This window comes from Elephantulus edwardii, unplaced genomic scaffold (assembly GCF_000299155.1).
Source record: "Elephantulus edwardii isolate Elephantulus edwardi_28Jun2011 unplaced genomic scaffold, EleEdw1.0 scaffold00065, whole genome shotgun sequence".
Classification (NCBI taxonomy): Eukaryota; Metazoa; Chordata; class Mammalia; order Macroscelidea; family Macroscelididae; genus Elephantulus; species Elephantulus edwardii.
The window spans coordinates 4,020,397-4,043,525 of record NW_006399815.1 but is presented as its reverse complement, the minus strand read 5'-3'; the positions used below and the strand labels follow the sequence as shown (position 1 = coordinate 4,043,525).

Genomic DNA, 23,129 nt, shown 5'->3' with positions numbered 1-23,129 from the left:
TGAGAAATCAGGGCTTAATTTTATTCATCCTCCTTAGCAGGTAAATATCTTTACTTAGTTCTACTTGAACTAATTCAATATTAATATAATGCGAAACCTATACTTGGACCAAGAGGCAGTCATCAGAACAGAGCAGGGCAACACTGCATGGTTCAAAATTGGGAAGGGTGTACGCCAGGGATGTGTCCTATCTCCATACCTTTTCAACCTGTATGCAGAGCAGATTATCCGAGAGGCTGGGCTCTATCAGGAGAAGCATGGCATTAGGATTGGTGGGCGATCTATCAACAATCTGCGTTATGCAGATGACACAACCCTGCTCGCTGAAACTGAGGAGGACCTCATGCACTTACTGCAGAGGGTCAAGGGCTGCAGCCTTCAATATGGACTGAGGCTCAATGTCAAGAAGACAAAAATTCTCACCACTGGACAGGATGGATGGCGAAGAGATTGAGATTGTTCACAGCTTCGGTTTGCTCGTCTCCATGGTCAACACTCTTGGCACCAGTAGCCAGGAAATAAAAAAATATATTGCGATGGGAAAGTCTGCAGTTAGGGACCTGTCTAAAGTACTCAAGAGCAGCAGTATCTCTCTAGAGACTAAGGTGCGCCTGATACTGGCCATGGTTTTTGCAATCACTTGTTATGCATCAGAGAGTTGGACAATGACTAGGGAGGATAGAAGGAGAATTGATGCCTTTGAGCTGTGGTGCTGGAGAAGAGTATTGAATGTACCATGGACTGCCAAGAAAACAGATTCTTCCTAAAGAAGGTTAAACCAGGCTGCTCCTTGGAGGCAAGGATTCTGGGGCTTCACCTGACATACTTTGGACATGTTGTAAGAAGAGACAGGTCTTTAGAGAGGGACATCATGCTGGGTAGAGTAGAGGGACAGCGCAGGAGGGGAAGACTTCTGTGTGGTGGATTGATTCAATGACTGGGGTAATCGGGATGGGTGTGTCAGAGGCCATGAGATTGGCACGGGATAGAGCATGGTTTAGGGCTGTTGTACATAGGGTCACCATGAGTCACAAATGACTCAATGGTACATAACAACAACAACAACACCTGTCTCTTTAATTTTGGAACATTTTATTTTGATAGGTTTTGTTGTTTTTCTTTTGTGATCTAACCTTTTTGGGGTTTGCTGATCTTCTTGAATGTATTGTTTTCTTATTTTCATAATACAATTGTTTCTTCCTGCAAATGTACCGTGATTTCCTCTGTCTTTGCCTGTCTGGATTTCTAATCACGTATAAACTGTTCCTCTTGATGCTGTCCCATATGACTCATTCTTTTCTTATTTTCCTTCCTTCCTTTTTTTTTTTTTGACTGATTGCTCTTGTGTCACATTACTTTATGGGCACATTGTGCTGCTTGCTAGTTTGGAATTCTTAAATTTTCACCTCCTGGTTTTTGACGAATATGATAGAGGATGAAGGTGCCTGTGTAATTCTCTGTTCACTGTGTATAGCAGTTTGAGGCAAACTGGGCCAGTGTTGATTGCAGTCTTTTGTGAAACAAATGGGACAGGAATCTTTAGTCTTACCAATAAGTATAGCTGCAGAAGCTGTATGTGAGACTGGATAAGATTTCTGTTTGTTGTCTGTTGTAACAAAGAATATAAAATAAACAAATTTAAAATCACCCAAAAGACAAAAACAGGATCAGATAGTAAAAGAAAATAGAAAAAACAGAACTGAAAGAGGTATAAAAAGACAGAGAATCATTATTAAAGCAAGGGAGGAAAAATGAAAGAAGAGAGAAAAGACAGGCAAGGGATAGGAGAAAAGCGAGAGCATATAAGAGAAAGCAGATGTGGAAGATGGGAGAATCAAAAGAAAAGCAAACAAAAATTCAACAAGTGGTAGGAAATAAAAAAATAGGAAGGGTAAAATGTAGGATCTTGGATGAGGATTGACTAGATACCTTCCTTCCACTGCGTGGTGAGTGAAGGCAAGATACTTGGAATAGAATAGTGTCTGTGAGTTCCCCAAAAAGGTTGGAGATGATTAATTTTTCTTGTCTTAGATATGACTGAGCACCAAGATATGGCCAGGTCATAGTAGTAACATCTCTTGTGGTTGAGAGATAGGATGCACATATCCTGGGATGGAGTTTCTCTTGACTCAGAGGAAACTGGGTGCTCTACTTTGCTAGCGGTGGTGTCTTTGCAGATTGCAGATTATGGGTACAGATAAGGAACTCAGTCAGAGATGGCTATCATAAAGATATAGTCACTGCTAACCCGTGATTTCCAAGGATGACACACTCCATGAAGTGTACACTGTTCCATGTGTCATAGAATATGTCGAGAATAAGGCTCAGTAAGAGGCCACGACCCTAACCAGAGTTAATGCCCCTAATAATCCAAGGGATGGCTACAGGATAGGCATATAGTAAGTCAGCTCCCAGAGTGAGTCTCTATGTAGAGTTATGCATATGTGCCTGTCTTACATGCAGCAAATATCTCAAGAGGTGACCAACTCTAAAAAAAGTCTTTGAAACATTTACGTTCGCATATGGCTAAGGCTAATGTTGACAGAATAAATGGTAAATGCAGACATACTATATTTTATTCTCTTTCACTTATTACACATCCCAGTAAGCATTTTTTAATAATTTAAGGTTATGCCAATCCTAAATCACACAAGTTAGTTTGTCCTTTTTCTAACAATATGTATTTGTTTTCTCTTTCTTTCGTTCATTTTGATAATTCTCACAATATTTTAACCTTTTCCATGTTGTTGCACACTTAATAGACTAGTCTTATTCAATGTCATTTAATTACCTCCAACTCGTAGCAACCCTATGTATAGTAGAACAAAGCCGTACCTGTTGCTACACTATCACAATCCACTGTGCCCTTGTTTCAGTCTAATTTGTTGAGAGTCTTTATCTTTGTTAATCTTCTACCCATACTGTATTTCTCCAGGGACTAACCACTCTTGATAAACGTGGTCAAAGCATGTGAGATAGCTCCTATCCTCTCCTCTTTAGAATCATCTGAATTCTGTTCTTCCAAGGCAGATATGTTCTGTTGACAGTCCATCATTATTCAGTGTTCTTTACCAGTACCACAATTCAAAGACACCAGTTCTTCTCTGATCCTCTGTATTCTTTGTCCAACTTTCATATGCATCTGAGGCCACTAATGATACTATATCTTGAGTCAGGCTCACCTTAGTCCTCAAAGTGACTTCCCTGCTTCTTAGTGCTTTAAAGTTGTCATTTATAAAAGATTTGCCCAATATATCCTTTTATTTGCTGACTGTTGCTTTCATGGGTGTTGATTACAGATCCAAGTAAGATGAAAGCCTTGACAGCTTCAGTTTTTGTCCTTTTGACAATATGACGGGAGTTAGGGAGCTTAAATAGAAAGGAAGATAAATGTAAATAGTACATTCAAAATTCAGGAAATTTAGACAAAGATTTGTTTTCTCTTTATGTTGATGTATAATCTATACTGAATGATTTGTCTTTAAGCTTCTTCAGTAAATGCTTGAAGTCATCTTCATTTTTCTGCAGGCAAGAGTGTGTCTTCTGCATATTGTGAATTATTGATGAGTCTTTTCCAATCTTAATGCCTATCGTATTAAAAAAGATAGTCTAAAATATAGTATAAAAATAACATTTCTATGTACTGGGAAGCAAATACAAAAGAAAATTGTATGGCTTGCTTTATTGTGCTATTCACTTTGTGATGATCTGGAACTGAATGTGCATTCTCTCCAAAGTATACTAGGAATAACGTTAAGTAAGCTGCTACATCACAAGGGGGGTCTTTTTGTATTGTTGTATAAAAACTTTATTTTTAAAATATCAAAAAATTTAATTAAATTTAAAAATGTAAATGCTATTTTGCAATGCAATGTAAATAACCTATTTTAAAGTTTATTTGGAGAAGTTATTTTTTTTAATGTAGGAAGAAACCTATAAACATTAATTTTTATGGTCTAAGAAAACATGAGTCTTAAAATTTCATACTTGCTACATTTTCTAGGTATTTTTTATGTTTTTTCTTTGTATACTTTGTCAGTGGTATTTTAGCTCTATTTAAATGTATTTTTATTGTGAAAATTTTCAAACATATATGGAAAATAATGTCAATAGAATAATAAATCTCCATATATCTGTCATCTTCATTGTTGGTTTTGGATGTTATCAAGTTTGTTGTGATTCATAGTGATTGTGTACAACAGAACAAAATGCTACCCCAATTTTGTATCATAGTGATAAATTATCACTATTTTGCCTTTTCGTTTTATTTATTCCTATCCTTTTTTCCTCAATATTTAAAAAAATTCCAATATTGATTCATTTTACCAGTAATACTAACACATATGCCTTTACAATTGTTAACGTGTGTGGCTGTGTGTGTTTGTGTGTGTGTGTATGTCTGTCTGTCTCTTGAATTTTCCGCTCTGTGATATCTCTGGGGAGCCTTAGAGGCATAGTAAGTTACTGAGTGTTGGGCTCCTATCCTAAGAGATCCACAGCTCAAATCCACCAATCATTCTGTGGGGAAATCTGCTGTTAAGATTTGGAAGTTCACTAGGAGTCAGTAGTGGGTTTTGATTTAATAGCCATAGTACCAAACAACACTTAACAAAAATAATTTCTTGTTCTATTACTTCATACCCAGTAGATGTTTCATGTTTCCCCAATTTTCTTAGAAAATTTTAAGAAAGATATTTTGAACCAGGAGTCAAAGCCGTGCACACTAAATTTGGTTCTTTGTTTTCTGTTCATTTCTGTTCTGTTAAATTGCTCATCCTTGGCCACGTTCTTCAATAGTATTTGCTTTAAAATATTCTTTGATTGTTAATTTTTACATTTTCTAAGAGGTGCCAATAAGAATTCCTCTATTTTAAGAAAACTACAAATAGGGTAGAGGTTTGTTAAAACTTTTTCATGGGACAGGGCAGGAGAAGATGACCCTGGATGAGATGGATTGACACAGTAACTGGAGTAATGAGGGTAGGTGTGTTGGAGGGAGTGAGACTGGCTCAGAATAGGGCAGACTTCAGAACTGTTGTTCATAGGGTCACTATGAGTTGCATGGCACATAATAACAACAAATTAAAAACAAGCTTTGTTTACAAATAGCTGGCGAAATAGTACATAAAATACTCAATTTAAATAGTAATAGTATCTACAACTAGGAAGTTCATTCTGCAGGAATTTGATACTTCCAACAAATTTGCTCAATTTTCATTAAAACTGAGTTGTCCCTTGTTTCACTTCAGTGTTTTTATTTTATTAGAACGGATCTTATTTTAATCATAATTATAAAAACATTCTGGGGAAAAAATAAAACTTTTTTACTGTAATTTGTGTAAAAGTTTATAAAACGGGGGTGATAATTGGCTTTTGTTGGTTGCTTTTTTCTCCCCAGTCATGTATTTTTTCCCCATCTAATACTTTTTATGCATGTTGTCCTCTTACTATCAGAATTTTTACAACACACAGTGATAGTAGGATATGTATGTCCAAACTTATTTTCTATTGATGAGACATTTTTAGTTGTCACCAAACTGAATTAATCATCTCCAAAGTATGACCTTCTTTATTTACATAATAATAGTAAGAGTAGTCATTTGTTGAGAATCTTGAAGAATCATTCATACATGTTGGATGTTTATTAACTACCCTTTATAGCTAAAGAAACATGAACAGAGAGGTAGTAAGTACATTATCTAACATACTTCACTTATTTAGATAGCAGGTTAAAAATCTGAGTAGAATAGAATCTTTCAAGCTAGAAAAGTCCATGTCCTATCCTATGATTCATGTTTCACCCTAACTTGTTAGCATTTTATATATGTGTGTGTTTTTCACTAACAGTTTTACAAGATATGACGGGCAAGAACCCAGTTTCAATTAGAATTTAAAATTTCTTAGCACATCATATTTCTAGTAACTTTTTAGCAATACATTCTATATTACCTTATATTTTTGCAAATTCTCTAGTTTTCTTAAAGTTTATTATGACTTGTAATCTGGAGTTGTCAACAATTTTTTAAACTTCTGTCAAATATTCCTCTTACTACTTTATAAATGGATAAGTATAATTTATAGTATAACATTTGGAGCAATGTTGAAAATGGTGCCCTTCAATTTTCTGTAAGACATTTTAGATGTTTTTTTTACCCTCCTCATGCTATGTACCATGAATGAAATCTTACTTATGGCTTCAAAAAAGACATATTAACTAAAGATGTTTTAAAAGTAATTTTATAATGTATCTATCTATGCTGTAGAGAAATTGGGTAGAGAAGAAAGAGAAAAAAAATGCCTATATTTCAAAGGTATGACTACAGAGATCCCTTCGTTAGCATTATATAGCAAAAACTAATTGAGCAGCTCTAAAGACTGAAGTCTCATTTTTTTGCAAAGTTGTTAATATTTGGCAATAATATTCATATGTAGGTGCATCATTTTTATCTGAAATCTGACGTTTTCCCTGTTCTTTTGCCACATTTGTTGGTTTTTTTTTTGTGTGTGTGTTTTTAAATTGTATGTCCCTTGGAAAAAATCTGAAACTATTATACAAACAAATCATGATTTATGGTTGATTTGTTTTGTGAGGTATATAAATGTAAATAAATCAGTGGGTACATGTACAGTATGTTTATTCTGTTACTGCGTTGTTCCTACCTAATTTTAATAATGCGTATCTTAATTTTTAAATAGTTCATATTTTATAAGTTGTAGTATGAGCTTGCCTTTGTGTTTCCATATTGAAGAAAAGGATCCAGTATCTTTGTAGAAATACTTATCTTTTAAAGAATAGAGAATCCTGTTACCATAAATAATACACATTTCTACACAATGGTAACTAAACATAGGCTATAAGATAAAAGTGTTTCTGGTGTCATTTCACAAATTGTGCATTATACTTTTTCACAGAACACTCCCATGACACCGTCACCAGCTGTGCAAGTGCAGGGCCAGCCTAACAGTTCTCAGCCTTCTACGTTCAGTGGATCCAGTCATCATGGAGATCCAATGAGAAAACCTGGGCAAAACTTCATGTGTCTGTGGCAGTCTTGTAAAAAGTAAATGGCAGTTTTATTTTATATACATAAATTGTTATCCTTATTTTAGTACCTTTATATTTTGTTTGCTGTCATGTTTAGTTTTCTGAAAAATTTCTATTAAGTTACTGACTTTTAAAAAAATAGTTTATAGTAGAAATGATATTTAGGCACTTAACCTAAGGAATATATGACTAATAGTAAGAGTTCCATTGCCTTGTGGTAGGCTATTAAGAATGTGTTATAGCAATACTTTTTAGTAGAAGAAAATAAAAAAAGAATTTTATTATATATTTAACCATGGTAAAGGAAAGAAGTTTCAACATTTTTTTTAAAGTGACTTAAGTGAAAACTAGAGAAAGTCTGTGTAATGGGAGATTAAGGTAACAATCTATTAGAAAGAAAAAGACTTAACCTATTTAAATAAATATTGTGCTGTGGATACCCATGAAAATTCTTTTTAAAGCCTTATTATCTCACCTTTAATTGCTAATATAAATAATGAATGTAACTATAATAAGGCTTGCTTAAACTTGAAGGGAAATTTGAGAACGATCTTGGTTAAAAGAAAAATCTTAGTCCCTTTGCCTGTTCTCAGTCAAGACTCTTTGAGTGAGCCTTTAGAGTTTCAAAACTAAGACACTTGTCTTAGTATCCTTTATTTATTAGATGTCAAGAATCCCATTTTACTCTTCCTAAATGGCAAAATTTAGCATGTTCATTCAATTATATATTAAAGACTTTATAATTGTAAACCTTACATACAGAATTATTGAAGGTAGGTCAGGGATGTAATAATATTCATGTAGTTTAAAGATGTAATTATATAAAAATTTTTCTAAGACTATGTATAGGATCATAAATGAGCTTATTAGATTTTGCGTAGTGGTGAATTTTTTTATTTGGGTTTTGTTTTTGGATTTTTTTTTCTTTAAAAAGATAATAAAATAAAGCTAGTAAGGGTAAGTATTATTTCTTTTCAGTTACATATAATATCTGTATATAAAGTAATTTAAAATCTGTCAGTTTTTTTCTAACAGTGGTTTAGATCTGTGATTATTTCCTCCATTCATTTAATTTTATTGTGTCGTTTTATTTCCTAATGAATATTGTTAATTAATTTGAAACTTTTTCTCTGATGACAGTTCTACTCTATCAGTTTTCAATTTGTTTGTTTGTATTAGGCACATAATACCTGATAGAGTAGAGGTAAACAGCTAAACCCATTTGTTGACACAAAAATTGTGTGTAGCAGTTTTAGGTAATATTTAGAGTAATTCAAGAAAAACATTTGGTGACAGAATTGTTATTGATATTATGTGCTGTCGAGTCACATATAAGCAGATGAAGAAAATAATGATCTTTATTATAATTCAAATTTAGTTTCAATTCCAAGTGAAAAATTAGGTGTTAGAAGCATTTGCCTTGAAATGACAAAGTGCTTACTAATACAAGATGTAAAAAAGCTTCTATTAACCAAGACCACCTTGTGTCCATCATAATGAAATTAAAATAATTTCTTTCACATGTCTCTTATTGTAATGTGCTTAGTATTTATAGTTGAAATGAACATCTGCTCTTTTTACGGAACTAAAAATTAGTGACTTGGAATATACATTTAATCTGTTTTTACAGATTATCTTTTTCCTTTCCTATATATAATACAGTTTCATTTAAACTGAGCTTCTCACTTTCACATCACCATGTATCAACAGTTACTTTTCAGTTTGCATGTATATCCAAAAAGCAGGGCCACACATATGATCATTACACTTCTTCAACTGTAACTCTTTAAGTAGTTTAATTTGTCAACTATAAAGTCCACAAGAACCAAAATATGACCTGGAGTCTATCTCACCTAAATTTAAAAATCATCTTGATAATAAATAAATGAAAATAAATATATTTGAGACATTAACCCCAGTGATTGATGACAATCCAGATGAGTTGTGGATGACATTAAGGATATCATCCATGCAGAGAGCTAAAGGTCACTACAAAGACAGAGACAAAAGAAAAACAGTAATGGTAATGGATATCAGGAGGGACTCGGAAAACTCCACTAGAGAAAAGAAAGCCAAAACAAATACTGTGGTAAAAGAACTGAGCAGAAGATTTCAAAGGGCAGCTCAAGAAGATGGAGCAAGCTATTAAAACTGAATATGCCAAGTGCTGGAACTGAAGAAGAAAAATGAAAGAAGTTGCTCAGCATTTCTCAGGCTGAAAGAACTAGATAACAAATTCAAGCTTCCAGTCACAATACTGAGAGAATGCTATGAGCAAAATCTTGATTGATCCAGGGAGCATCAAAAGAAGACGGAGAGAATACACATAGTCACTGTACCAAAAAGAATTGACCAACAGTGTAATACTGCAGGAAGTACCATGTGATCTAAAGCCAATGGTGATGAAGGAAGAAATTGAAGCTTTACTAAAATTGTTGACAAAAAGTAAGTTCCCAGAGATCAATGGGATACCAGTTATATGTTTTAACTAGCAGATGCAACCCTGGATGCACTGACCAGTCAGTTTCAAGAAATTTTGAAAACTTCTTCCTGGCTACCTAACTGGAAGAGATCCATATTTGTTCCCATTCCTAGAAAGAAGGTCCAGCAGAATGTGGAAATTATCAAATGACATCATTAGTACTGTGTGCAAGCAAAATATTGCTGAAAATAATTTAAAAACAGATACATTGCCAGAAAACTGCCAGAAGTTCAGGTTGGGTTGGAAGAGGCCATGGCACCTGAGATATCATTGCTGATTTAAAATGGAATCTGGCAGAAGGTAGAGAATATCAGAAGAATGTCAGTGCTTTATTTACTGCGCAAAGGCATTTGACTGTATGGTTTATAACAAATTTATGGCTAACATTAAGAAGAATGGGTATCTCAGAATACTTAATTGTGCTCATGTGAAGCCTGTATCTAGATTAAGAGGCTGTTGTACAAACAGAACAAGGGAACACTAATATGGTTTAAAATCAGGAAAGGTGTATACATCAGGGTTGTATTTTCTCTTCATACCTATTCAGTCTGTATGCTGAACAAATTATTTGAGAAACTCACCTCTGAAGAATATGGCCTCAGGACCAGAAGACTCAACAGCCTGTGTTTGGCAGATGGTACAGACATGCTTGCTGACAAAGGAGGAGGACTTGCAGCACTTGCTACAAAAGATCAAAAACTACAGCCTTCAGTATGGATTACATCTTAACATCAAGGAAAAAAATTCTCACCACTTGACCCATAGGCAGCATCATGATAGAGGGAGAAAAGATTGAAATTGTCAATTATTTCATCTTACTTGGATCCATAATCAACATACTTGATACTAGCCGTCAGGAAATTAGGAAATGTATTGCATTGGGAAATTCAACTGTCAGAAACCTCTCCAATTTACTAAAGAGCATCGCAGCTTGAGGACAAATGTGTGCCTGATTCTGACCACAGTCTTTTCGGTCATTTGCTATGAATATGAGAGCTGACATATATGAATATAAGGATGACAGAAGAAGAGTTCATGTCTTTGAGTTGTGGTTTTGGAGAAGAGTTCAGAATATCACATGGACTGCCAAAAGAAAAGATACATTTTGGAGAAAATACAGCTGGAGAGCATCTTGGGAGGAAACGTGACAAAGATTAGGCTCAAATACTTTGGGCATATTGTTAGGAATGGCTGTTTTGCTTGGAAAGGTGCAAGATCGGGAAAAGAGAGGAAGACCCACAGTCACATGGATTGAGACCATCATTGCTGAGCTCTGTCAGCAGACTCGAGTATGTCAGGAGTTATGAGAATGGCACAGTATGGGACAGAGTTTAGATCTTTTGTTCATAGTTTTGTTCATGAGTCTTACTTGACTTGACAGCACCTAACAACGACAATTACGTAGTCATTGTTTACATTTCTCCATTTGCCTTTTCATTCTTTGAATTGAGATCTAAGGTTCAAACATTGCTCTGACTGATACCTTTAAGTCCCTTAAAGCTTTGTAGAATCTCCTTGTTTGTCTTTTAAAATTTTTTCCTAAAAGTTTTTTGTTGAAAAAATACAATCATCTATCCCATAGAGCATCACAGTTTTTGGATTTTGCTAGTATTGTTTAACATATTCTAATGACCTTATTTTTCTTGTAAATTGATAGTTAAATTCAGATCTTTGATCAAATCTAGGTTTGACTTTATTAAGAGTACTTCAGATATATGTATTTACTTCCATTAGAAGATTGATCTAGTCTTCTTTTTATGTAATATTAACAGCCATTAGTCATGATTACATAGAAGCACTATTTTGTTAAGGTTTAAAAAAAAAAGAAAAATGTAAAGTGACCCCAGTCTTGATTCTCTAGTGCTTCTATAAAGATAAACACAAGTGGATAACCTTAACAAACAGAATTTATTCTCTCACAGTTTAGGAGGCTATAAGCCAGTTCAGGGTGCTGCCTCTTGTGATTCTGGAGGAAGAGCCTTTAGGCCCAGCATTCCTTGGATATGTTATATCTTGACCTTCCCCTGTTCAAGTTCTTCAGCACATGAACTTCTGCCTTAATGACATGCTTTACACCTGACTCTTCTGTGTAGGTGATTCTGACATTCCCCTTCTCTGCTTGATTCTCTTTTTTTAAAAAAAAATAAAAACAAAAATTGTTATAAGCCATACACTAGGAAAAAGCTTCATTTTTGTTATCAGGGCCATGATGGGATTAAGAGCTGTGTTTTCCACCCTCCATCTTTTTAGAACTGTTTTGATTTGTTGGGGATTGTTACCTAACTCCTATAGGTATTTTTTGAGGAAGGACAGTTCAGTTCATGGAAGTTTCCTTATTGATGACTTCATTTGCCAGAGGATCCAAGAAGTTTATTGATTAGCAAAGAAGGCATGAGAAATGCTTGCTTTTTAGTTACCCGTTTTCACTTCTGTAAAATTCATTGCAGTATTTTGTCCCTCTTGACATGTCCCATCTTTAGCAAGTGAACGAATAATCCAATTAGTTCTTTTTTTATGATCCATAGTCTTTATTAGTACTTCTTTGCTTCTGTTATGACAGAATGTTCCAGACTTACTGTCAACTTTTTCTCCAAAAACACTTGGTTCTTTTTTTTTTGTTGGAAATTATATTCAGTTACCAGATCAAGAGTACCTTTTCCCACCCTAAGTTTGTTATTGTTTTTAGTCTTTTTCAGAGGACAGGCAAGAAGAATTTTTTTTTAACCAGGAGGTTAATAAAGATAAAAAATTTTTAAACTGATTATTTATTTATACTATTTTGATGTTAGCTTAGAAGCTTGCTCTTTTTTTTTTTTTTTTTTTTTGCATGTACTGTCAAAACAGATCTGACTGATACAGGAGGAGATTGTCCCTCCTTCTCCAGCAAAGGACCTGGTGGATTTGAACCACACACCTCTGGGATTGCAGTGCAGCTTCTTGCCACTAGGCCACCAGAGCTCCCTAAAGATTAAAATATTTTTAGTTCAAATTGATGCTATGAATTAAAAAGTCAGTATTAGAGTCTTACAAGGAGCTTTTGTTGGCACAAATAGCACTCAGCTACTAACCAGAAAGTGTTAAAGGGGTTTGAACCCAGCCAGCATCTCCACTGGAAAAAGATCTGGTAATCTGCTTTCCTAAAGATTATACCTTAGAAGATGCAACAAGAAGGGAGCTCTGATGGCCTAGTGGCAAGAAGCTGCACTGCAAACCCAGAGGCCCATGGTTCGAATCCACCAGATGCTCTGCTGGAGAAGGAGGGACAATCTCCTCCTGTACCAGTCAGATCTGATTTGATGGTACACACACACACACACAAATAATAAAAAAAGAAGATGTAGTAGGGTAGTTCTCCTCTGTCACATAAGGAAAATATTCATCAAAATCAAACTTGATTGCACTTAGCAACTATAATCACAGAGTCTTTGTTACTTCATATCAGTAAATTCTTGGTCCCATTTAAAAAAATAATTTACAAATAATATTGATAAATTATATGTTTATTCTAAATGCAGAAGTTTTCTTTTCATACCAATCCTAGCCCCAACAATAAAATTATTTAAAACAATTTAAGAATTTTCTCTTTTCTTTGGTTTTAAAGTATAAGGTTTTAAGGGCTTTATGTTCATGAGTTTTGCATTCTTTTTTTTTTTTATTTTATTATTTTTTTGTGCGTGTACCGTCAAATCAGATCTGACTGGTACAGGAGGAGATTGTCCCTCCTTCACCCGGCAGAGCATCTGGTGGAGAGTTTTGCATTCTAAATTCACTTAGCATAGTTACCCTAGGGTTATACAAAGTAAAGGTTCATTTGTTTCATTTTCTTTTTAAGGGATTGCCTTTTTTAGATGCATAAATTATATAAAATATTTACAAACTTTGAATATAAAAAACAGAAATTTCTGTTTTAGAGAAATTTCACTTTTGTTGCTTATATTCCTTACCGTTTTTGTGTAAATGACTTTTTTTAATATTTCTGATGAAATCTTAGAAAGTTGTTTATTTATATTTTCTAGTTTTTAAAATAAATGTAGTCATATTGTGGTAGGTTAATTGGGTGGACATATTAAGATGTACTTTAAGATGTCCAAATTCTAATCTCTAACTTGTGGTGGTTAATTTTTTTTGTCTGGCTGCCTAGGCTACTATTCCCAGTGGTTTAACCAAATACTATACTAATTTTTGCCAATTTGTAGGGTGAGAATTGATATCTCAGTGTCCTTTTAATTTACATTTCTTTTGAACTTGTTAAATATCTCCCTATTATTCTATAGAGTTGTTAGCTTTTTTCCTTTTTCATTAGAAGATCTCTATGTATTATATATGCAAACGTTTCATTTGCTGTGATCTGATTTGCAGTGATTCTTTTTCAAGTTTGACATTTGCCTTTCTGCTTTGCCTTGATGTGGTTTTTAAAAGAAGGTGGTTTTTTCTTTTCTAAAGTCTGCTGTTAGGGACCTCTCTAAAGTACTCAGGAGCAATGGTGTCTCTCTGGAGACTTAAGGTGCGCCTGATACAGGCCATGGTCTTTGCAATCACTTGTTATGCATCAGAGAGTTGGACAATGACTAGGGAGGACAGAAGGAGAGTGGATGCTTTTGAGCTGTGGTGCTGGGGAAGAGTACTGAATGTACCATGGACTGCCAGGAAAAAACAAACAGATTCATCTTGGAGAGGATTAAACCAAGCTACTCCTTGGAGGCAAGGATTCTGGGGCTTCGTCTGACATACTTTGGACATGTTGCCAGGAGGGATGGGTCCTTGGAGAGGGACATCATGCTTGGGAGGGTGGAGGGACAGCGCAGGAGGGGAAGACCCTCTATGAGATGGATTGATTCAGTGCCTGGGGTAATCGGGATGGGTGTGTCAGAGGCAGTGAGGTTGGCGCAGGATAGAGCAGGGTTTAGGGCTGTTGTGCATAGGGTCGCTATGAGTTGCAAACAACTCGACGGCACATAACAACAACAACAACAACTTTTTAATTTTTTTAAATCAGGTTTGCTCTTGTTAAATGCCTTTGAATCCACTTCAACTCATACAAACCTAAGAACTACAGATTTAAACCTTCTCTATCCTGTGCCAGCCTCACTATTTTGATATGTTTGAGCCCATTTTTACAGTCACTGTCAGTCCTCTCATTAAGGGTTGTCTTCTCTTTCACTGACCCTCCACTTTTTCACAGCAAAATGTTTTTTTCTAAGTCTAGCTCTATATGATAACATGGCCATGTACATGAGTCATCCTTGATTTCTAAGGAGCACCCTGGCTTCATGTCCTCTAAAATAGATTTATTTGTTTATAATTTTTTATTGTGATTTTGACAGAATTTTCCAGAAAACCTGGACTTCCATTCATTAATTGTTGCACATCTTTTTCTCCCTACCCACTCCCACCAAGTTCCCATTTCTCTTTAAAAAATTTATTTATTCTTGTACAGTTTCCTCCCTAACTCCAACCCCAGTCCACCTTTCTATGCATCTCTTATTCTGGACTGTTGTCATGCAAATAATGCTTAATTATATATTCTTTTTAAACAGTACTTCCCTTCATCTGTTCCTATGCAGTCATTATTTAACCCCCTTTTTAACTTTCCCCCAACCCGTGTCAGTCCTGTTTTATAACAGTGTCATTATATAGTATTTGTCCTTTTGTGACAGAGATATGTCATTCAGCATAATGTTCTCCAGAGTCACCCATTTTGTGTAATATTTTATTAATTCCTTGTTTTTCAGTGCTGTGTAGTATTCCATTGTGTGACTATACCACAGCGTCTCAATTGATTGATTTGTTCATGGGCACTTGGATTGTTTCCATCTCTTCGACATTTTAAACAACTCAAACATGGGTGTGCATATATCTGTTTGGGTAGAAGTTACGGTTTCTTTAGGCTGTATTCCCAGTAGTGCAACTTCTGGGTCAAATGGTATTTCTATTTCCAACCTTTTGAGAAAGCACCAAATTGCCTTCTTTAGTGGTTGCACCATTTTTACACACTTCTTTTGCTAGCTCATAGGGTATTCATTATTCTTCTCCATCACCACACTCAAAGGCATCCTTTCATCTTTTGCCATCCTAAGTACTTTATACAAGTTCCAGGTGCATAGGGAGCAATTGAAAATGCCATGGTTTGGATCAGTCACACTTTATTCTTTAAACTGATAACAGTGTCCTTAACACTTTGGAGAGATCCTTGACAGCAGTTATCCCAACTTAATATGTCTTTTGATTTCTTAACTGATGCTACCATCGATATTGATTTCTGGATCCAAATAAAATCATTGACAGCTTCACTCTATCATGATGTTTGCCTATAGGTTCAATGGTGAGGATTTTTGTTTTCTTGATGGTGAAATGGAGTCCATATTGAAGGCTATATTCTTTGATCTTCAGAAAGTCTTAAAAGTCCACTTCACTTTCAGGAAACAAAGTTGTATCATCTTTATAACACAGGTTGTTGATAAGTCTTCCTCCACTGCTGTATTCTTTTTCATATGTCTGACTTTTCAAATTATTTGTTCAGTGTACAGAATGAATAGGTACAAAGGAATGGTACAAACTTTCCTGATTTTAAATGATGTATTATTCCCTTTCTATAACTGCTCTCTTCACAAAACTGCCTCTTGGTCTGTTTTTAGGTTTTGCATGGCCACAGTTAAATGTTCTGGGATTCTTGTTCTTCTTAGTGTTAGCCATCATTTGTTATGATCCACGCAAATGCCTTTGTGTAGTCAATAAAGCACAGATAAACATCTTTCTGCTTTTCTCTTCTTTCTGCCAAAAGCCATCTGAAATCAGCAGTAATAAATCTCTTCCCACGGTCTCTTCTGAGGCCATCTTGAATTTCTGGCAGTTCTAGTCATTTTTTTAATCTTCAGCAAGATTTCACTTATATTTGCTATTTCTCGATGGGTCACCCTCTGTGGAATCTCCCTTTTTGGAATGGGATCAAATATGGATCACTTCCAGTCAGATGACCAGGTAATTTTATTCCTGTTTCATGGAACAGGTTAGTGAGAATGTCCAGGGCAGCATCTGTTTGCTAAAAAACCTCAGCTGATATTCTATCATTTCCTGGAGCTCCCCACTCCCTACCCCCACCCCAGTGCCTTCAGTGCAGCTTGAACTACTTCATTACCATTGGTTCTTAATCATATGCTTCTTTCTAATATGGTTCATTGTTGACCAATCTTTTTGCTACAATGATTCCCTGTATTCCTTCAATTTTCATTTTATGCTTCCTGTACATAGAATCCTTCAGTGTTACAACTCAAGACTTTAATCTGTGCTTCTTGCCATGTTTTTCCCTTTTTGTTTTCTCACTCAGTTTATTGCATATTTCCTTATATTTTGCTTTGCTACTTGAGCGGCCCTTTGAAATCTTCAGTTCCTCTCTCACTTCATTCAGCATTTCCTCGCTTTGTTTTGACTTCTCTAAATCCTAGTGCAAGTGTCAAAGTCTTTTCTGACCTACACTTTGCTCTTTTCTTTCTTTCCTGGATTCCAGATCCTAGTTATTAGAGTACCTTGTGCCTAAATTATAGACAAATAAGAATCTACCTTTGTTTTCTTCTTAAACTTCAGATGTTTTATAATTACATTTGCCATTTTTTCCTTTGTCGATAACCTAATCTTAAAGGAAATAAAAGTGAATTGTGATTGCTACTTTGTCAGTGTAACACTTCAGGTTTTCTCATAGTACATTCTATTTTTCTGGGACAAGTAAGGATTACATTGGATATTTTTATTTTATTCACTATCTGTTACAACATTTTAGTCTAATTTTGTCAAATGTTCACTGAAAACTATAAACAAATATGATTTCACAACATTTTTTGTATAGTTATTGATTGGTTTGGTTTGACATTTGTTTGGTGGTGTTTTGTTTATTTTAGTGGGTTTTATTTTTGGAATTTGTTTTCAGATTGTAAAATTATACTTCAGACTTCTTAGAAAGAAAACCCAAGAATATTCTCAGTTCTTAGTTGTTCATCAGTTTGCTGTTTTATCTTTCCAAACTCATTTTTAATTTATTAAACAACAGTAGTTTATAATTTATTATTTTAAACACTAAACAAACTGCTTAGACTATTTCAGAGCTTGTTTCATTATCTTTGATATTTTTTCCAAGTTAACATACAGATCTAATTCTTTGTACTTACCAGGAATTCTCTTTATAAGTATGAATACTCTTTTATGTATTTTTTTAATATTGAGAAATAAAAATGTTAAGTTCCATTTCTTGTGCAATACGAAAATATTTTAAATAGCATTGTATTTGTCCTTTTGCAGTTGACTTGTTTCTTTCAGGGGGCTCGCATAACCTGGTTAGTCCTTAGGGAACTGAGCTAACCCAAAGTGTCTTTGGTGATTTACTGTCCAAAAAACCCACTGGAGAGTCAGCTATGTATCATTTCTGACTCATCCACCATGAGTTTGAGTTGCTTCATGCAGCATAATTATTTTCAAGGATCTGTATTGTAGCATAGATCCATTTTTATTTCCTTTATCTTTACACTTAAGTTAATATTTCATTAGATGAATTGTATTTTGGTTTTCCCTTCCTCTATTCATGAAATTTGATTATTTACTTCTCTAAGTAAATAGTATTACAGTGAACATTGGTGTTTATGTGTCTGTGTTGCTGTTTTCTGTTCTCTTTATTATAGCCTTACTAGTAGAATTTCTACATCTGTGCTTAATTGAGAAACCACTAAGCTGACTTCTGCAGTGTCTATGCCATTTTTCATTCCTGTGACAATTAATGTCTTCACTTTCTTGTCAAGATTTGTCATTTTTTCCATTTTTCTGCTTTTAATCATGATTGGAGGTAGGGAATGAAGTGATCAAATTGTGGTTTTTATTAGTATCTCTCCAGTGGCTAATGATTTTGGACATCCAGGTCATTTTCTGTCCCTTTAGTTTTGAAGGATAGTTTTGCTTTGTAAAAAGTTTTAGGTCAGTGGTATTTTTATTTCAGCTGTTTTAAGTATTTAATTCTACTCTTTTTGATGATATGTTTTCCAAAGAGACATTCACAGTAATCTTTTGTTTCTGTAGATGAGGCTTCCCAACTCCCTACCTCACACAGCCTGGGACCATTTACGATTTTGTTGTTGTCATTGGTTATTTCAGTTTATATATATGATTTATTTATCCTGCCTAGAAATCTCTGTGCTTCCTGGATCTGTGATTTGATGTCTGTCAATTTTCGAAAATTGTTGTCCACTATTACTATATATATTTCTCCTACTCTTTTCTCTTTATTCTGCTACTTCCATTGTTTAGATTACACCTTTTGTAATTGTCCCACAGTTCTTGAATATTATAATTCCTTCCCCCCTATTATTTTTGCCCTTCTCAACTTGAAATGTTTCTGTTTACATATTTCAAGCTTACTCACATTTTTTCAACCAAATCTAGTCTGCTGGTGAGCCCTTCAAAAGTATTTCTTCCTATTATAATTTCTTTATTTCTAGTATTTTCTTTCTTAGGATGTTATGCATCTATTCTTGTATGTTGTCTACTTTTCCACCAAAGTCTTTAGCATATCTGTCATGATTATTTTAATACCAAATGCAAGTAAAATCTTGCTGAAGATTGTACAGAATGGCTGGTACAAGGCCATTCAACAAGGAACTGGCAGAAATTCAGGCTGGATTCAAAAGAGGCTGTATCTCTCTATATTTATTCACTCTGTATGTTGAGATATCATTCAAGAAGCTGGATTGTCTGAAGAAGAATGGATTGAAAGGAAGACCCATTAGCATAACAATCAGCATTACACAGATGACACAACCTTGTTTGCTGAAAGTGAAGTTGACTTGAAGTATTGACTGAAGAAGATCATAAACTCTCATCTTCAGTACAAATTTCATCTGAATATCAAGAAAACGAAAGTCCTCACCATTGGACCAGCATCTATTTGCTTTTATTTGAATCATAATCAACACCTGTGGTAACATCAGTCAAGAAATCAAAAGAATTGGGGAAAATTTGGTGTCAAAGACTGCTGCAAAGTGCTAAAGAGCAATGATGTCTAAGATGTGCCTTCTCCAAGTCATGGTCTTTTCTGTTACTTTTTTTGCATCTGAAAGTTGAACATAAAATAAGGACTACAGAATAATTGATTCCTTTGAGTTGTGGTGGAGAAAAGCACTGAATATCCTGTGGACTGCCAAAAGAACAAGCAAACAAGTCTGTCTTAGAGAAAATGTCGGGTATTCATTAGAGACTAAGAAGGGATAACTTCACCTCACTACATTGGACACTTGTCCAGAGAGGCCAGTGCTTGCAAAAGGAAATCATGCTGGGGAAAGTAGAGGGTCAGCGAAAAAGAAGAAGACAGTAACAATGATCTGCAGTGCTTCAGATATGGTGAGAGTAGCACACGATAGGGAAAGGTTCAAATTCATAATGGACATCATGCTTGGGAGAGTGGAGGGACAGCGCAGGAGAGGAAGGCCCTCTATGAGGTGGATTGATTCAGTGACTGGGATAATTGGGATGGGAGTGTCAGAGACAGTGCGACTGGCACAGGACAGAGCGGAGTTAGGGCTGTTGTACATAGGGTCGCTATGAGTCGCAAGCGACTCGACAGCACATAACAACAACAACAACACAACTGTGAGATGTAGTCGACTTGATGGCACCTACGACCCACAGCAGCATATTTTAAATAGTTTCAAAATTTTTACCATGTCTGTTTCTGATGCTTGCTTTGTCCTTTCAAATTGTGGCTTTTATTGCCTTTTAGTGTACCTTGTCAGGAGTTTTTTCTTCTTGTTGTTGTTACTGATCATTGAACATGATTTATCAGTTAGTAGGAACTGAGGTAAATAATCTTTTAAAATGAGATGTTATTTTTATCTGACAAGGTATTAAACTGCCTTTAGTACTTGGTTATTAATATAAGGGGCTTTAGTTTCCTTCGGTACCCTTTCTGTATGTTTGTCTTACAATGTTTTGTGTGTATATAATTTTTGTTTTCTCTCAAATGAGTCTGGGAGCCTTGAAATGGGGTTCATTATCTAATTTTCTTTCTTTAGATATGACAAGTTTCTGATATACTAGTTTTCCTTGAGGGCAGATCATTTTTTTAAAAGAACAGAAAACTTTGTTTATCGTAAAATGGGGAGAGTCCCCCTTCTTCAAGTCAAGGGCAGTAGAGGATTTTTTTTTTCAGATCTTCGCCTTGAAAAACTGTTGGGGCTGTGGGTAGAAAGAACACACAAAAATACATCCCAACCCCAAGATTGGATCTGAAGGAGTCTTTTTAATCTCAGGCTACTCCATACTTAGCCTCCAGCAATGTGTCAGTTAATGTGTACATGTTCTGCCAGTTGCTCCTGCTCCAGGTTAATCTTTGGTTTTTCCTGTTTCCTGCCTTGGATTTTCAAAATAATGATTTGCCCTGTGACCTCAATTCACTGGCTGGATCGAAGAATAGTGATTCATTTTCTATTTCTTCAGCTTCCTTCTAATGAAGATAAGAGTGGCTTTTCCAAGTTCTTTATATATTAGACCGAAAACCAGTAGTATATCTTTTTTATTGTTTATTTTTCACTATTAACCATAACATTGGTTTTAATTTAAAATTAGATTTTATAAGTAAATATGATTATCATATACCAGCATGTTTTGTCTTTGTTTGTGAAGAATGAAGATTCCTACACTTTCTCAAAAATCCCTTTCGTTAATATTGCCAATGTACTGTCCTTTTAATTATGTTTAATTAACAGAAAAGAATTGATCATTCTGGGTAACTAAAAATTTGCTTGCATTCTACTTACATGTGTGAGGGACTATGTTTTTTATGTCTAGTGTTCTATAAATGTACAGTGTTAATGATAGTCATAAAGTGTGTGAATCAACCTCCACTTAATTGTTAAACATAGAATCTCTGCTTTTTGGGTTTTTTATAAAAGAATTCTGCTTCTATCAAAGATGTTTTTAAAAACCACTATTTTAGAATTTATCGCTCTCTAGTTAATAACTACTGTCTACGGCCATACCACCCTGAATGCGCCTGATCTCGTCTAGTTAATAACTGCTGTACTAAAGATAGAAATTCTTTTCCTTTGCAAAAAATAGAATCTATACTGTGTAGAGTTACACCATTAAAGACCACACTGAAAATATTATGTTATTGTTATTTGCAGTCAAGTCAGCCATGTCTCATAGTGATGATCTATGAGCAGCATATCTAAAGGGTTCAAATTTATTCAAAGTGAATATTTCTAGAGTGAAAACTGTTGCACTCAGGAACTAAGAAAAATACCAAAAAAAAATATTTCTGCATCTTTCAGAACTATCTAGAATAAATCTTTACTTTGTTCTAGGAATTGAAATCTCAAAATTCATAGTTCAAATGGTTAAATGAAAAATAGCGTTATCTATTTCATTTAGTTGTAAAGAAGTACCTTTTTTACAAAGATAATTTAGAAGTAAAGGAGTGGTATATCCAATGTGGATGTTCATAATGCATTGTTTTTAGTAGTGTCTCCTTGATTTTGGGCAAATGGCAGTTTAGATTTAAATCATTGTGTAGTTAGATTAATCAACAGCTTGGACTACGTGACAGTAGAAGAATATAAAATTAAAAGTTTTGGGACATGCTTTGTCTGAGTTATTTGATCATAAATGCAATCGAGGTTTTACACTTTGCTTCTTGGGAGTTTTATTGTTTTAGCACAGTGCATGACACTTAAAAGAGAATTAATATCTGGAAAAAGAGATTATAGTTAATATTTACTGAGTGAGCAGGATGAAGATGTTGTGGTTGTTGTTAGATCCCAGTGAGTATGACTCAGTGTTATCCTGTGAACAACAGATCTGAACCCTGCCCTGTCCTGCGCCATCATTACCATCTGTGACACACTTATGGTTTAACTGTCAGTCCTTCCCAGTGACAACAGAGTCTTTTTCTCTTTCACTGACTCTCCACATTTCTAAGAATAGCCTCTTTTAACAACATACCCCAAGTGTTTGAGAGATAAAGCTTCACCATTTTTGCCTCTACAGAGTACTTTTTCCAGATTTGTTTGTGTCCATGGGACATGCAGTACTCTTGTCCAATACCACAGCTGAAAGACCAATTTTTCTGCCATCCTTCTCCTTGTAACACTCTCAGATGCATAGCAGGTAATTGAAAAGGCCATAGCTTGATTCAGGCATACCTTAGTCTTCAAACTGACATCATTACTCTCTATAATTTAGAGAGGTCACACTAACTGTATACTTCCCCAATGCAATATATCTCCTGACCTCCTGACTACTGGCAGCAAGAGTATTGATGGTAGATCCAAGTAAGATGAAAGTGCTGACACTTTAAATCTTTTCCCCATGTATCATGATGTCACCGATAGGCCCAGTGGTGAAGATTTTTGTTTGTTGCTTGGTGTTGAGATGTACTCCATACTGAAGGCTCTAGTCCTTGACCTTCAGTCACCTCAAGTCCTCCTCGTTTTCAGCAACAAGATTGTATAATCTCCATAATGCAGGTTCTTGATGAGTGGCATCCAATCCTAATACCACATTTTTCATAAAATTCAGCTCAAGTCACCTGTGATTTATAGTGACCCTTTGTACAACAGCCCTAACTTT

At 35.0% G+C, this 23,129-nt stretch overlaps 1 protein-coding gene across 1 annotated transcript in view; it reads left to right on the top strand.

Annotated features, from left to right (window-relative positions):
• Positions 1 to 23,129, top strand: part of ARID2 (AT rich interactive domain 2 (ARID, RFX-like)) — a 270,114-nt gene that overhangs the window by 204,687 nt on the left and 42,298 nt on the right. The window contains exon 16 of the mRNA XM_006888177.1: positions 6,913 to 7,061. Coding sequence (XP_006888239.1) covers positions 6,913 to 7,061 — 149 coding nt within the window. The remainder of the gene's footprint in view (positions 1 to 6,912; positions 7,062 to 23,129) is intronic.